Source organism: Phoca vitulina, unplaced genomic scaffold, assembly GCF_004348235.1.
Source record: "Phoca vitulina isolate PV1807 unplaced genomic scaffold, GSC_HSeal_1.0 scaffold45, whole genome shotgun sequence".
Lineage (NCBI taxonomy): Eukaryota > Metazoa > Chordata > Mammalia > Carnivora > Phocidae > Phoca > Phoca vitulina.
Window position 1 is genome coordinate 3,915,484 of NW_022589748.1, and position 15,005 is coordinate 3,930,488.

The 15,005-nt window shown below is 51.2% G+C and overlaps 1 protein-coding gene across 4 annotated transcripts in view; it reads left to right on the plus strand.

The window, feature by feature from the left end:
- Positions 1-15,005, plus strand: part of RCC1L (RCC1 like) — a 28,246-nt gene that overhangs the window by 7,162 nt on the left and 6,079 nt on the right. For 2 of the 4 annotated variants that reach the window (XM_032431154.1, XM_032431151.1), the window contains exons 3-10: positions 2,716-2,844; positions 3,919-3,985; positions 5,252-5,303; positions 6,072-6,156; positions 7,949-8,130; positions 11,747-11,856; positions 12,739-12,912; positions 14,767-14,852. In XM_032431154.1, the coding sequence (XP_032287045.1) occupies positions 2,716-2,844; positions 3,919-3,985; positions 5,252-5,303; positions 6,072-6,156; positions 7,949-8,130; positions 11,747-11,856; positions 12,739-12,912; positions 14,767-14,852 (885 nt within the window). Of the gene's footprint in view, positions 1-2,715; positions 2,845-3,918; positions 3,986-5,251; positions 5,304-6,071; positions 6,157-7,948; positions 8,131-11,746; positions 11,896-12,738; positions 12,913-14,766; positions 14,853-15,005 lie in introns of all 4 variants that reach the window. The other 2 variants (XM_032431152.1, XM_032431153.1) reach the window with 2 other exon arrangements.

Below are 15,005 nucleotides of genomic sequence, written 5' to 3' on the forward strand. Positions count from 1 at the left end.
ACATGGATCGGGGGGATGGCTGTACTGGACATACCTTTACTGTCTGGATAAACCTTTTCATTTTTTTCTTGTTTCCTTATTCATATGCAAGTACATTTTTGCACAGTTTTGATCAGTGTGTATTTTCTGCCGACCTCGCCCTATAGAGGAGGACCGTTCTTTGGTCAAGGGTATACGAGTAGCTGTGCTCCCCGGCGAGAACCTCCAAACAAGCTCTCAAAATTCTTTTATAAGTCAGTACTGAAGTCTCTTTTAGCTGTAAGATGCCACATTGCATTTGTTATCCCTTTCATTGGGAGGACGTTTAGGCATACACAGAAATGGACAGAGTCGTGTAAGGCATGCCAGGGTCAGTTACCAACTCAGCTAGTTTGGTTTTGTTCATTTCCTGTACCTTCCCCTCAATAATTTTAAGCAACTCCCAGCATTATTAATTTCATTAGTAAATATTTCAGTACGTATCTAAAAAAAAAAAATAAGGACCTTGGGGCGCTTGGGTGGCTCAGTTGGTTAAGCGTCTGCCTTTGGCTCAGGTCATGGCCCCAGGGTCCTGGGATCGAGTCTGAATCAGGCTCTCTGCTCCGCGGGGAGCCTGCTTCTCCCTCTCCCTCTGCCTGCCGCTCTGCCTACTTGTGCTCTTTCTCTCTCAAATAAATAAATAAAATTAAAAAAAAAAATAAGGACCTTAAAAAAAAAGTAAATGCAACATCATTTTCACACCTAAAAATAATGAACAATATAATCCCTTTATGTTACCCAATATCCAGTCAGTGGTCAAATTGTCAGTTATCTCATAAATGTCATTAGATTTTTATTTTATTTTATTTTTATTTATTTTTTATTTTATTTTATTTAAGATTTTTTATTTTTTTGAGACAGAGAGAATGAGAGACAGCATGAGGGGGAGGAGGGTCAGAGGGAAAAGCAGACTCCCTGCCGAGCAGGGAGCCCGACGCGGGACTCGATCCCAGGATCCTGGGATCATGACCTGAGCCGAAGGCAGTTGCATAACCAACTGAGCCACCCAGGTGCCCTAGATTTTTATTTTATTTTTTAAAAATTCATTTGAATCAGTATCCAGATAAGGTCCAGACGTTGCAATCAGTTGATAAAATTTTTATTTTTATTTTACTTATTTATTATTATTATTTTTTAAGATTTTATTTATTTGACAGAGAGAGACACAGTGAGAGAGGGAACACAAGCAGGGGGAATGGGAAAGGGAGAAGCAGGCCTCCTGCGGAGCAGGGAGCCCGATGCGGGGCTCGATCCCAGGACCCTGGGATCGTGACCTGAGCCAAAGGCAGACGCCCAATGACTGAGCCACCCAGGCACCCCTTTATTTTTTATTTTTTTCAAAGTAGGTTCCTCACCCAACGTGGGGCTTGAACTCAGGACCCTGAGATCAGGAGTCCCATGCTCTACTGACTGGGCCAGCCAGGCACCCCAGTTGGTAAGACTTTTAAAAGTCTTTTAAGTCTATTTAATCTTTTTTTTCTTGAAGCTTATTTACTGAAAAAATTATATTGGCAACCAACTCAGCCAACTGTATTTGTGAAACAAAGAAATAAAGGCTTACTTTTTTTTTTTTTTTTTTAAAAGGAAAAAAAAGACGAGGGACGCCTGGCTGGTTCAGTTGGTGAAGTGTGCAACTCTTGATTTCGGGGTTGTGGGTTCGAGCCCTACAGTGGGTGTAGAGATTACTTAAAGATAAAATCTTTAAAAAACTAAAAAAAAAAAATCACACTGTTTATCCTATAGAATTCTCCAGTCTGGAGTTTGCTGTGGTTCTGTTTAAACTCCTGATAGCTGTATTTACAGCCAGGTTCCCCTTAAATGATACATATTTATTGCTTCCCAGGCCCTTAGGGGTCTACGCAGATAGTAATAGGAGATGTGTACGCTAACAACATTGTCTGTAGAGTGACTTCTAAGAAACTTTCCCCTTATTTAAAAATGAAAATTTTCAGGGGCGCTTGGGTGGCTCAGTTGGTAGAGTGTGCAACTCTAGGATCTCAGGGTCATGAGTTTGAGCCCCACGTTGGGTGTAGAGCTTACTGTAATTAATTAACAAATTAATTAAGAAAAGTTTAATTTTAGAGATTTTATTTTATTTTCAAAGTAATCTCTATATTCAACATGGGGCTCGAGCTCACGAGCCTGAGATCAAGAGTCTCATGCTCTACCGACCGAGCCAGCCAGGCGCCCCTAAAATTTTCTTTTTTGACTAGAGAGCTTATTTGCGTACTTCAGAATCCTACAGGTACAGTAGAGTATGTGGTGAAAAGGCTGCTTTCTGCCTCTGTCCTCCCAGCCGCACAGTTTTTCTCCCTGAAGACAACCTGTGTTAACAGTTTCCAGTTTCTCCTTCTGGAGAGATGTAATACATATGCAAGCAGATGCTTCTACATATTCTTTTCCCCACTTTTTAATACAAGCGGTATCGTTACCGGTTAGTGGGTCTTACAGGAGGAAAATGCCTTCATTCTCCTTAGATGCAAATGGTGTTAACTGACATGGGAAGGCTCATTGGAGCCAGTGGGGTGCAGCGGGTCCGGACCTGGGGCCTGGGGCTCTCGTCTTAGCTCTGCCACTAGCTTATGTGCCTTGATGAGTCACTCTGATCTGTGACTGTGGGGCGGTGTGGGGGTCAGACAGCATGATGCTGTGACTCTCCGTCCGTGTGACGCGCCGTGAACCTGCGCGTTCTTTCAGCCAGGGGATACGAGTATGTTCTGGAGCCCTCGCCCGTCCCACTGCCTCTGGACAGACCTCAGGAGACCCAGGTGCTGCAGGTCTCCTGCGGCAGAGCCCACTCTCTCATCCTGACAGACCGTGAAGGAGGTGAGTTGGCCTGTTCCAGGTTCATGGAGGGTGGGGGGGGACCCCTTGGCCTTGGCTTGAAACTGGCTCGTTTGGTGGAACCACATGTAGTTAGTGAGGCTCCTGGCATTTCCCGAGCAAATCGGGAGGATGGCTCAAGATCACCACATTGGGCAGATCCTGCCAGCTCTTTTATGTTCTCTGCTCTCTGCGATTCTTCGAAAACCTCAGGTATTTATAAATGTGACAGTGCGCACCAGGTCGCCTTAGCAAGGCCTCCCACCTGCTTGCTTTGCCGTGAAGTCACTGAGCCGGGCTGAGCGTGTAGACGGTGTTTTGTGTTGTACCGAAAGGAGCCTGTTTGCTAGCACTTTTTCAGCTGTTGGGCTTTCAGAGTCCACATAACATGGACTCTCCCGAAGAGTGATTGTTTCCAGGGAAAGGCCCTCTTGACTAAATGTTTCCAATTTCATTTTCTGGCTAAGTGTGCTTTGTGGGAAAAGGCAAAGGTGGTGTTCAGGAACTCTTTCAAGAGCAGCTTTGGCAGGGCGCCTGGGTGGCTCAGTCGTTAAGCGTCTGCCTTCGGCTCAGGTCATGATCCCAGGGTCCTGGGATTGAGCCCCACATCGGGCTCCCTGCTCGGCGGGAAGCTGCTTCTCCCTCTCCCTCTGCCCCTGCTTGTGTTCCCTCTCTCGCTGTGTCTCTCTCTGTCAAATAAATAAATAAAATCTTTAAAAAAAAAAAAAAAAGAGAGGCATGGAAGGCAACTTGCCCTCTGGTGACAGGTCCAGGGAGTGGGGGTGCTGGGGCCTTCCCCAGGGGGTGCTTGCCTCGGAACGTGGCATTTGTGAGAGGTGGAACGAGGACCTGCAGGGGAAGGCAGAGGGGACCATCAAGGTGGCCCAGGCTGTTGCTGCAGGGCCAGGCCCCAGCACGCCTGTGGGCATGTCTGCAAAGGCTGGGGGTGTCAGGGAAACCGGGCGCTTAGGGTGAGTGGTTGGACTAAGACCACTTCTGAGACCCCCTTGCAAGGCCTCACATTCTGGGATCCCATGAACCTGCAGAGCTGATTTCACTGGTGGTGTTACTCTTCAGTCTTCAGCATGGGAAACAATTCTTACGGGCAGTGCGGAAGAAACGTGGTCGAAAATGAAATTTACAGGTGAGTTCCCCAAAGGACTTCCCCAAATCGTGTTAAGCATTTAACATTTCTCGTGTGGTTACTAAGTGATAGACCCACAGAGCAGGAAATGGCACTCTTCCCCCTGCTTGAGAGGGGTGGTGAGAAGTCACTGGAAAGCTGTGGAGGGTATTGTTCCATTGCGGGTTGAGCTCCATATGGTAGCTTGGTGGAAGGGAGGGAGGTCGGGTGTTGATTGTGGTGCGTAGAACTTTTTTTGAATTAGTTTTTTATTTTTACCAATTTGATTAACTTTAAAAATTCTTCTCTGTTCCATTCTTATTTATTTCAGTCTTTTTTTTTCCCCAAGATTTTATTTTATTTTTATTTTTATTTTTATTTTTTTTAAAGATTTTATTTATTTATTTGACAGAGAGACAGCGAGAGCAGGAACACAAGCAGGGGGAGTGGGAGAGGGAGAAGCAGGCTGCCCGCTGAGCAGGGAGCCCGATGTGGGACTCGATCCCAGGACCCTGGGATCATGACCTGAGCCGAAGGCAGACGCTTAACGACTGAGCCACCCAGGCGCCCCCCAAGATTTTATTTTTAAGTAATCTCTACAGCCAACGTGGGGCTCAAACTCACAGCCCCGAAATCAAGAGTCGCACGCTCTACCCATTGAGCCAGACCCTTATTTATTTTGGTCTTTAAAAAAATTCCTCTCTCCTTCCTCACATTATGCTGTTGGGTCTAAATACAAGTCTCACCTCTGACAGCATATTAAAATCACCAAAGGTGGGGGACACCTGGATGGCTCGGTCTGTTAAGCATCTGCCTTTGGCTCAGGTCATGATCCCAGGGTCCTGGGATCAAGCCCCACATCGGGCTCCCTGCTCAGTGGGAACCTGCTTCTCCCTCTGCCGCTCCCCCTGCTTGTGCACTCTCTCTCTCTCTGACAAATAAATAAATAAAATCTTAAAAAAAAAAATCACCCGAGGCGGTGGGGGGGCACCTGGTTGGCTCAGTCCGTAGAGCATGCGACTCTTGATCTTGGGGTTGTGAGTTTGAGTCCCACATTGGGCATGGAGCCTATTTTAAAAAAAAAAAAAATCACCAAAGGGTTGTTGTTTTGTTTTGCTCTCATGCCTAGGCCTACCTCTGCCCTATATTTGACTTTGGGAGTTTCCCTAACAGTTACTGTGTGCATGTGGGGTCCGTCAGTTAGGGGTGATGGGCGGGGGCAGAACCACACAGTGCTTTTACCTTGACCATATCTCTTGCTTCTCCCTAAATTGCTCCTGGCTTCAGCGAAAGTCACAAAGTCAACAGAATGCAGGACTTCGATGGGCAGGTGGTCCAGGTAAGAGGCACATGCTGAGAGCCACTCATCTAGTCCTTGGGGATGCCTTTGCAGGGGTGAAAGGTGGGGGGTGGGTGGGATGATGGCAAATTGGTTAGGGCAATTATCTCAATAAATTATTTTAGTAAAAATTTTTGCCTGCCTCCTGTAGGTCAGGAGGGTATTGGTTTCCACTAGGTTATGGGGGTACAGAGTTTAATAAGGTTTGGGGGGCTAACACTCTAAGGGGGGGCACAGGTTAAGCTAGCTGTGTGTGTCCCAGGCTATCCATATCTTGCTCGGTGCAGAACCTGGCACATGGTCAGTACTTACAATAAATACTTAAATACATAAGTGGATGCTTACAGGAAGGGCCCTGAGAGCACAGAAGGAAAATTGTTAAGTCTCCCAGGGGTGGAGTGGGAGGGGGAGAAGGCATCGTGGGAGATGGCAGAGGTGTGTATCAGATAGACCAGGGCTGGGTGGTAGGAAAGGTGTTATGGTAGAAGGAGGGGACAGCCTAAGGGCTTCGAAGGGAAGATGGGGAGCTAGTGACAAAGATCGGAGGCCAGTAGGGAGGCTGAGGAGGGGAACGGGGAGGAGTGAGGCTTATGGAGGAGGGGACTGAGCAAGAATAAGATGTGGAGGCTGTGCGGGGCAGCCTGTTGGGCCCAGCTGGCTCGCCGCTCGGGAGTGGTAGGGAATGTGGGGAGCTTTGGGTCCATCGATCGACCAGGACACTGGGCTTCCAAGGATTTCTCTTCAGCCTCACCGCTGTTTGTCTGACAGGTGGTTTGTGGCCAGGACCATAGCCTGTTCCTGACGGACAAAGGAGAAGTCTACTCTTGTGGCTGGGGCGCTGACGGGCAAACAGGTAGTGGGCCCTTCCCCCCGGGGATGGTGCACTAGGGAGCTGTGAGCTGTAGGGTGAAAAGTGAAAGCCCCACTTGCTGGAGATAACCACGGTTAACAGTTTCCCGGTGCCATTCCAGAAACGAGCTATCACAGGTGACACTTCCTGTGGCCTCCCTGCCCTTCCTTGCTGGGCTTGGCGTCCAGCTGTGCAGGCCCCCTGCAGTCACTTCCTGGAGCCGGCCTCCTCTTGTAGCCAGAGGGCCTTGACACAAGCCGACCTTGCCTGGAATGCCTGTCTTCGCTCTCCTTTTCATCCGTCAGGCCTCATCTTGGGTGTCCATCTCTTCCGGGAAGTCTTTCTGGGCCATCCTTCCTAAAATGATTGTCCTCCTCCCTTGCAGATTCTATCTCAGTATCCTGTTCCTTTCTTTTGTAATCCTTCCCAATTTGAGTTATTAAGAAAAACAAAACAAAACAAAAACAACAAACCAAACTTTTTTTTTAAGATTTTATTTATTTATTTGTTAGAGAGAGAGCGCACAAGCGGGGGCAGGGGCAGGCAGAGGGAGAAGCAGGCTCCCTGCTGAGCGGGGAGCCCGATGCGGGACTCAGTCCCAGGACCCTGGGATCATGACCTGAGCCCAAGGCAGACGCTTAACCGACTGAGCCACCCAGGCGTCCCTGAGAGTGACCATCTTTTTATAAGTTCACAGGCCTGGCTTATTTTCTGTCTTCCGAAACATGCACTCTGTTCTTTGCCCATTTGCTGACTTATTTATCTTTTTCCTATTGATTTTTAGGCATTTTTTATCCTGTCCCTGTATTTTTTGTGATTCTAGTGTCACACGTGTTTTTTCCCAGAGTGGGGCTTGCCTTTTTGTCCATCCGCTTCAGTTTTGAATTTTAACTGTGTTTTTTTCATTACTTATCGCTTCCTTTTCAGATTTACCTGGCCATTTTCGATAGTCTCTTATTCCTGCTTTTGTTTCTTTAAACATTGCCCCCAGTTCTTTTTTTTATTTTGTTGGTTTGGTTTACTCTGACTCACAGGGGCGTCCTTCCTTGTGTGTTGAGTAACTTTTGACCGTGGGCTCCTATTTCGTTGAATTGAACTCACGGAAACCGGAAGGGCCTAAATGGAGATGCTTTCCTCCAGAGGGGGTTCAGGTTGGCTTTTGCCTGTTGCTAAGGGGTGCTTCGAGTCTGACGTTGCCCTGGGTCCCATTGCGGAAGCCTGGTTTAAAGCAGGGAGTCGGGGGTGTGCGATCTGCCCTGGTCTGCTGCCCGGGGCTCCCCTTCTGTCACGTGAGGATGGTGACATGTGTCCCGATAGCCTCTGGCCGGCCCTGCCTTTTCCCCTATTCACTGTCTACCACGTCAGTGGGCTAGTTTCGGCTTACTGTTATTTTGGGGGGTGTTGTGGGGGGTGGGATGGGCTCTGAGTGATTTCCTTCATTCTCCGGTAAGCCCAACGACAGTGCATTGGAGATCGCTTGTTGCAGCATTCCATGTGTGTATTCTCATAGGGTCCCCGGGCCTCACTGTGTCATGCTGTTCTGTCTCGTCAACGTTTCTAACTTGAATCAGCCTTAGAAAGCCTCCAGGGTTTTAAAAATAAACACTCACTCTTCTGTTCGTTCCTCCTCTGAGAGAGCGTGGAGAAGGAAGCCGTAGCGCGCGCAGAGGACCAGATCAGCCTTGCCGAGCTGCTCCTTGTAAAGCGTTTGACACTGTGCTCGGCACGTAGGAAGCCTGGGGAAGTGTCTGTTCCAGAGTCAGTAGCTGGGAGTGACGCTTGGCCGTCCTGGCAGGTCTGGGTCACTACCGTATCACCAGCGTGCCCACCAAGCTGGCCGGGGACCTGGCCGGAGTGCACATCGTGCAGGTGGCCACCCACGGCGATTGCTGCCTGGCCGTGTCTGCTGAGGGCGGCCTCTTCGGTTGGGGGAACTCGGAGTACCTGCAGCTGGCCGCCGTCACCGACTCCACACAGGTACGGGTCGCTCACAGCGCCGCCTGGGAGGTTTGGAATTACAGAGGGTTACGGGCGTTTATGAGGTTCTTCAGGGGCGCCTGGGCGGCTCGGTTGGTTGGGTGTCCGACTCCTGATTGCAGCTCATGTCCTGGTCTCAGGGTCGTGGGCCCCGTGCTCTGTCGGGAGTCTGCTGGGGATTCTTTCCCTCGCCCCCTGCCCCTTTCCTGCTTGTGTGCGTGTGCCCGCGCTCTTTCTCAAATAAATAAATCTTTAAAGAAAACAAAAGCCTCTTCAGCGAAGTGTGACATGGGATGTGCAGCTTAGGCCCGACCACCTGTAAGACCGCCTCTTCCTGGCCAGCTTGTCAGAGTCCGGAACGAAAGCTGGGGGTCAAAGCCATGGTTATCCAGCCTCCGACGCGGTAGTCCTCAGAGCAGGCTGTTGGGTACGCCTGTGCGCCTCGTCCCAGTCTGAGGGGTAGGAGCTCCCATGGTGTCCCCGTGCGCTTCCTGTTGCCGTGTGTGTACCTGCCACCCAGAGCGTGCAGGTCACAAGTGTGCACGTGCCCCCCCCGCCCCCCGGCAGCAGGACACGCACAGGACTTCAGGCACTGCTGCCTGTGGCCTGTCCCCACCGCCCCCGCCTTCTCACTGATGGGAGCCAGCCTCCGTACGGTACAGCAGGGTTTTAAACATGAAGGGGAATCACAGGTAAAAACAAAAAGTAGAGCTCACTGCATGGTGAATCTCCATGTGTCTCTCACCTGCATTCAACAGTTCTCAACTAAGGGCCTATTTAAAAGAACAGACAAAACCAAACCCCCCCGCCCCACTCAGAAACCCGAGACACAATTCACCATTTTCAAGTGTAGAACTTAGTGGTTTTTAGTGTAGTCTTGAGTTGTGCAGCCATCTAATTCCAGAACATTTTCTTTACCCTCCTCCCCCCCCCAAAAAACAACCCCATACCCCTAATGGCCAGTTTTTGTTGCTATCTGCTTCTCTGCCCTGGATTTTTTTTTTTTTAGAGAGAGAGAGAGCATGTGCAAGGGGGTGGGCAGAGAGAGGGAGAGAGAGAGAATCTCAAGCAGGCTCCTCGCGGAGTGTGGAGCCTGACGCGGGGCTCGATCCCAAGACCCTGAGATCACGATCTGAGCTGAAACCAAGAGTCGGACCTCAACCGACTGAGCCACCCAGGTGCCCCTGCCCTGGATTATTTTGCAGTAAATCCCAGACATCATATTTTATCCATAAAAGTTTCTATATGTCTCTCTAAAAGATAAGGACTATTTAAAAAATATACTTTATTCCTTAATACTATTAAACTTCTGACATATACAGAGGGTTTTAAATATGTATTTTTTTAAAGATTTATTTATTTATTTTAGAGAGAGAGAACACGAGGAGGGAGAGGGAGAGAGGGAATCTCAAGCAGATTCCTTGCTATGCACGGAGCCTGACACGGGAGTGTGACCCCAAGACCCTGAGATCACGACCTGAGCTGAAACTGAGAGTCGGTCGCTTAACTGACTGAGCCACCCAGGTGCCTCTGCCCTGGATTATTTTGCAGTAAATCCCAGACGTCATATTTTTTTTTTTTAAAGATTTATTTATTTATTTGACAGACAGAGATAAAGAGGGAACACAAGCAGGGGGAGTGGGAGAGGGAGAAGCAGGCTTCCCACCAAGCAGGGAGCCTGATGTGGGGCTCGAGCCCATGACCCTGGGGTCATGACCTCAGCCAACGGCAGATGCTTAACGACTGAACCACTCAGGCACCCCCAGATGTCATATTTTATCCATAAAAGTTTACATATGTCTCTCTAAAAGATAAGGACTAATTTAAAAATACACTTTATTCCTTAATACTATCAAACTTCTGACAACATACAGAAGGTTTTAAATATGTATTTTTTAAAGATTTATTCATTTGAGAGGGCAAGAGAGTGGGTGGGGGGCAGAGAGGGAAAGAGAGAGAGAGAGAATCTCAAGCAGACTCCCCGCTGTGCACGGAGCCTGACATGGGGCTCGATCCCAAGACCCTGAGATCACGACCTGAGCTGAAACTGAGAGTCAGTCGCTTAACTGACCGTATCACCCAGGCGCCCCTTAAATATGTATTAATAAAGAGATCAGCCCAGAGGGAAACTAAAGGTCAGCGAACAGGATGAGGAGAAGCATTCCCTGTGGTCCGGCCCAGTGGCTAGAAGCTGTGGCAGATATGGTTCTGAGCTTCCCAGTTAAGCCAAAGCAGAGAAGAAAACACGCCCATTTAAATGATTCATTGTTTCTATAAGATAAACAAATAACGTGTTCAGGAAAATTGTTGCTCTTCCTGCTCCCAAGTCCTGAGAACCTGTCTTCCACAGCCTTCCTGTGGCGGACAGATCCGGGGTCATGGCACTGTTACCCCTGCATAACAGATGACCCCAGCACTTCGTGATTGCCCCCAACACACATTTATTGTCTCACAGTTTCTGTGGGTCAGGAATCCAGGGGTCTTTCCAGATTTATTCCCCAGTAGAGGCACCAAGACCAAATTTCGCTGGAAAGCTGAGTTGGCCACACTTCATTCTGCAAACCCCTGACTCTCGTGTCTCTCGTTCTCGGCAGCAGATCTGGCCCGATTCATAGAGAAAACATATGCTATCAGATACGAGTGCCCTCAGTTTCCCACTCTGAGTCCTCTACCCTCCGGTCCTCCCCTGTGACGCGATTCTCCTCCCTACGTCCCGGGTCCCGTCTCCTCCCGCCTTCTCAGGAGCCCTCCTCCATCTGCTGGGCCTTCTTCCCCGCAGCTCCAACCTCCCCTTCTCCACTGGTCCCTCCCCGTCTGTCCTTCCACCCGACCCATGCGGCCTCCACCTGCAGACGCCCCGTGTGGACTTCCCGCTCTCCACCCAGACTGCTCTTCAGGGGTCCACACGTCTGTATCCCCAGACATTTCCACTCGGCTGTCTCTGGGCACAGTGACCTGTGCATCACCCACACCCCGGTCCTCCACTGTGTCCCAGGTCCCCTCACGTGGCCTCTGGAAATCCTCCTCTTCTTAGTACCCCTGCTGGCTCCCCATTGGGCTCGGGAGAAAGACCAATTCCTTACCGGGGCCCACGACCTCCTGCCGACCTGGGCTCTGTATCTCCCCTCAGGCTTCCACTTCAGCCTCTCTGACCTTGTTCAGGCCCCCTGAAGGAGGCCCGCTCACCCCTTGCCCCATGCACGGCCAGCTCCACTCCTGCACATGCCCTCTCTCCCCTTGCCTGGTCACCCCTGCTCATCCTTGAGGTCCCAGGATAAAATGAAGCCTTCCAGGTCCTTCCCTGATGCTCCTCCCCGCAAACTAGATCAGGTTCCCCAACATTCACTCTCTGAGACCCTGGACTCTACTTCATTGCATTCAGTGCAAATTAATTTGGGGTTAATTTTGGCTGGCCTCTTACCTTTTCCACTGGACTCCGCTCTGAGAGAGGGACCAAGTCACTTCCTCCCTGTTGAATCCCAGCACCTGGTTAGATCTTTAGTGTATCTTGGACGTTCAGGAAATACTTATAGATTGAATCAACGAACTGGGCCTTCCCTACTTTGCACACGAGACAGAGCATTTCCGAGTTCTCACTGGTTTGTCTCCCTAACAGTGTGGCTCTGGTTTGGATTCAGGTGAACGTGCCCCGGTGCTTGCCCTTCTCAGGAGTGGGGAAGGTGAAGCAGGCCGCGTGTGGTGGTACAAGCTGTGCCGTGTTAAATGGTGAGACCCTCCTGCGGGCGCTTCGTCGGGAAGCTCTAGGTGGGTTGGGTGGGGGACGGCTCAGGGGCCACCGGAGTCTTGGCTGCGGCCCTCAGCCCGAGGGAGGGAAGGGAGCGTGGCTGTGGGAAGGCCTGGTTAGACTGGGCTCAGTTTCATAGACGGTGAGGGTGACGTTCTTGACAGAAGGATAGTGGCCAGGATTCAGATGTAGACAAATAGACGGTGACGGGACTGAGTCCTTCTAACCTCTGTAATAATAGCAGACCTCTGGGATCTGCTCCTGCTTCTCCCTTCGCCTGGGCCGGAGACTCAGCCCTGCCTTCCCCAGGGAGGCTGTGCCAGAAGAGAAGAGAGAAGGGCAGAGAGGAGAAGGGCCGTCGGCTGTGGATACCGAGGCCCATGGCCCTGGGATTAAATGTCTGGCACCGCTGAGGAGCATTAAACCTATGACCAAAATACTCATTCCTGAGACTTTTAGGAATCTGGCCAGAGGTTGGTTGTGTACTTGGCTTGCTCTCACAATCGGTGTGAAACGCAGAACATCTGTGTGGGAAAAATCGTCCTTCTGAGTCTCCCCTGTGCTCGCCCGGCTGCTGGGTGACAGATGACCCGGGCCCGTCCCAGTTACGCTCCGGATGTGGGAAGTTTGTGTCCTGAGATGGGTTAGCTGGCTAGACGTCCGCCACAGGCGAGAATTGGAAAGAGGAGAGAAGAAACATGATTTTAGATCTCTGTCCGTGTGTTCTTGCCAAGCAAGGAGGGGGAAAAAAAAAAAACCTATCCGCGTGGATATAGTGGATCTTGGTGGTGTGGTCTGAATTTCCAGTGAGGGCGGGCTGTGCTTGGTTCGCCTGACTGACCACTGTGTTTGCTCTAATGCAGGAGAAGGACAGGTTTTCGTCTGGGGCTACGGAATTCTTGGGAAAGGACCGAACCTTGTGGAAAGTGCGCTTCCCGAGGTGATCCCGCCCACTCTCTTCGGCCTGACGGAGTTCAACCCGGAAGTCCACGTTTCCCTCATCCGATGTGGCCTGAGCCACTTTGCTGCCCTGACCAGTAAGTGGCCAAGCCCGAGCGACCCTGGGGGCTGGCAGAGCTTAGCTGTGTCAGGTGCAGCCGCAGCCTCGCGCTGCACTCTCCCTTCTCTGTGTGGACCCTTCCAGAGAGCGGCTAAGCCACGAGTTGCTTGGCCTTGAGGTCCTGTGATGTGCATCTTCTCTTCATCCTGGAGTCCTGTGTTTTTGGTTCATTTGGTTCATTTGGCTTGTGGTCAGGCTAACGGTAAAGCGAGTTTCCTCAAGAGGGCGCCAGTCGGTGGTAGGAGAGGGGTACCGGCAGACGCCCGCAGAGGGTCTGGCGAATCCACGGTGGGTAACCAGGAGGTGATGTGTGGGACGGCAGGAGGCGGGTCTGGAAGCCCATCCTGTGGTTTCTGGGAGGCCAGTCTGCCCGAGTCCTCCAGAGGGATCAGAGGCCACGATGGAGGTTTTCGCAAAGCGTTGCCAGATTACAAAGCCATCAAATGTCCCGTGACTCGCGGGCGTCTGGCTGGCGTGTCCACGTGTCTTACTCCACCTCGGTGAGCGTTGCTGGTTCGGTTTGCCGCTCTGTCGCTGACTTAACAGTCAGGTTGAACTAAATTCATTTCACGTTGTGATTCTCAAGTAAATTCGTGGTTTCCTTGCGATTAGAAAATCTTCTCATTTCATGGGAAGTAACTGTTTTCTTTTGAAACAGCTGGGCTGGGATGATGAGTTTGGGTCGTTCTGAGTCACAGGAGTTTTTTGAAGCTGTTTTGCTTGAGCCAATGAGAATCCGTATGGCCGAATTCTGGAGGCAACAAAGATCTATTTTCCAGGATATTTCCGGGCTTAAACTCTGCGCAGAGTCACATTCTTGGAAATCCATACGAAGTGTTCGACTGCGGTGGACTGTTTTCTGTTTGCTGTCATGCCTTGTGGCCTCTGTGGGTCCCGTTGATTTTCCCCAGGACCCGGTGGCCACCCTCCACGTGCTGGTTACTGCCCCTCAGTAGGGGGAGTGCCAGAGCTGGGGTTTCTGCCCCGTCTGTGGGCCCAGCATTTGCATTCTGCCAGCTGGGGGTTGGCATCGGTCGGTTTACCCTGAGGTCTGGTCACGTTTTTTTGGGGGGGCAGACTGAATTGTTCTGTTGAACAGATAAAATCTGAGGGGGGGACCGAGGAGGATGGTGAGATCAGAGGGCTCTGACTGCTCATAACAAAGGGGCTGTGGGTGGTGCCCTGCCAGGGCTGGGGGCCCGTCCTGTAGGTTGGCATTCCCAGGGCCCCCCTCTGCCTTCAGTCTGCTGGGCTGTCCTCCTCCCTCGTGGCACTTTTTACAATTTGTAAACATCCATTTTTACAGTGAGGTTTGCTCACGTGTCTGGGTCTTGCTCTGTGACTCGCCACAGCCCCATGAGGACAGGGACCGTGCGTGTTCAGTCGCTGCCCTGTCCCAGCTCCTGGCACACGGACGAAGACCTGGCCCACAGAGGCGCTGGTCACTGTATCTCTTGACCCAATGGTCCCGGGATACGGAAACCAGACAAGGAATGACAGATCGTCCTGCTTCTCACCCGGTCAGGGCGTGACCTGGGCTCGAGGGGGGCTCAGCTGTCAGGCTTTGAGGAGGGGGTGTGCAGAAGGGGCGAGCAGAGCGGGCTGTGTGTGGAACCACCTGGCCCCAGAGCACCGCGCCTGCGCCAGTCCCCCGCGTGACGGACGCAGCGCACATCCATTCAAAGGAAAGCATTAAGGCCTGGTAGAAATTGAAATTGAACAGAGGGCCCTGTTGGTCCCTGGTTCTAGAAAGCCTGTTCTCATGACCCTCCTCCTGGAGACCTGCTCTTGGTCTAGCCCCAACCAAACTACCATTTTCCTTTCTTTGCAGACAAAGGAGAGCTGTTTGTGTGGGGCAAGAACATCCGAGGGTGCCTGGGCATCGGTCGCCTGGAAGACCAGTATTTCCCGTGGAGGGTAAGGCTGTGCAGGGCGGGCTTGAGGGTGCACCCGCGGCGTGGGGCTCCACCAGCGTGCAGCTGGGCCAGCGCCAGGGCCCTGGGAACGGCTCCCCCTCTCCGGTCCTGGCTGCCCCCTCCTGCCCCGCGGCTTCAGGGGAGGCCCCGTCAT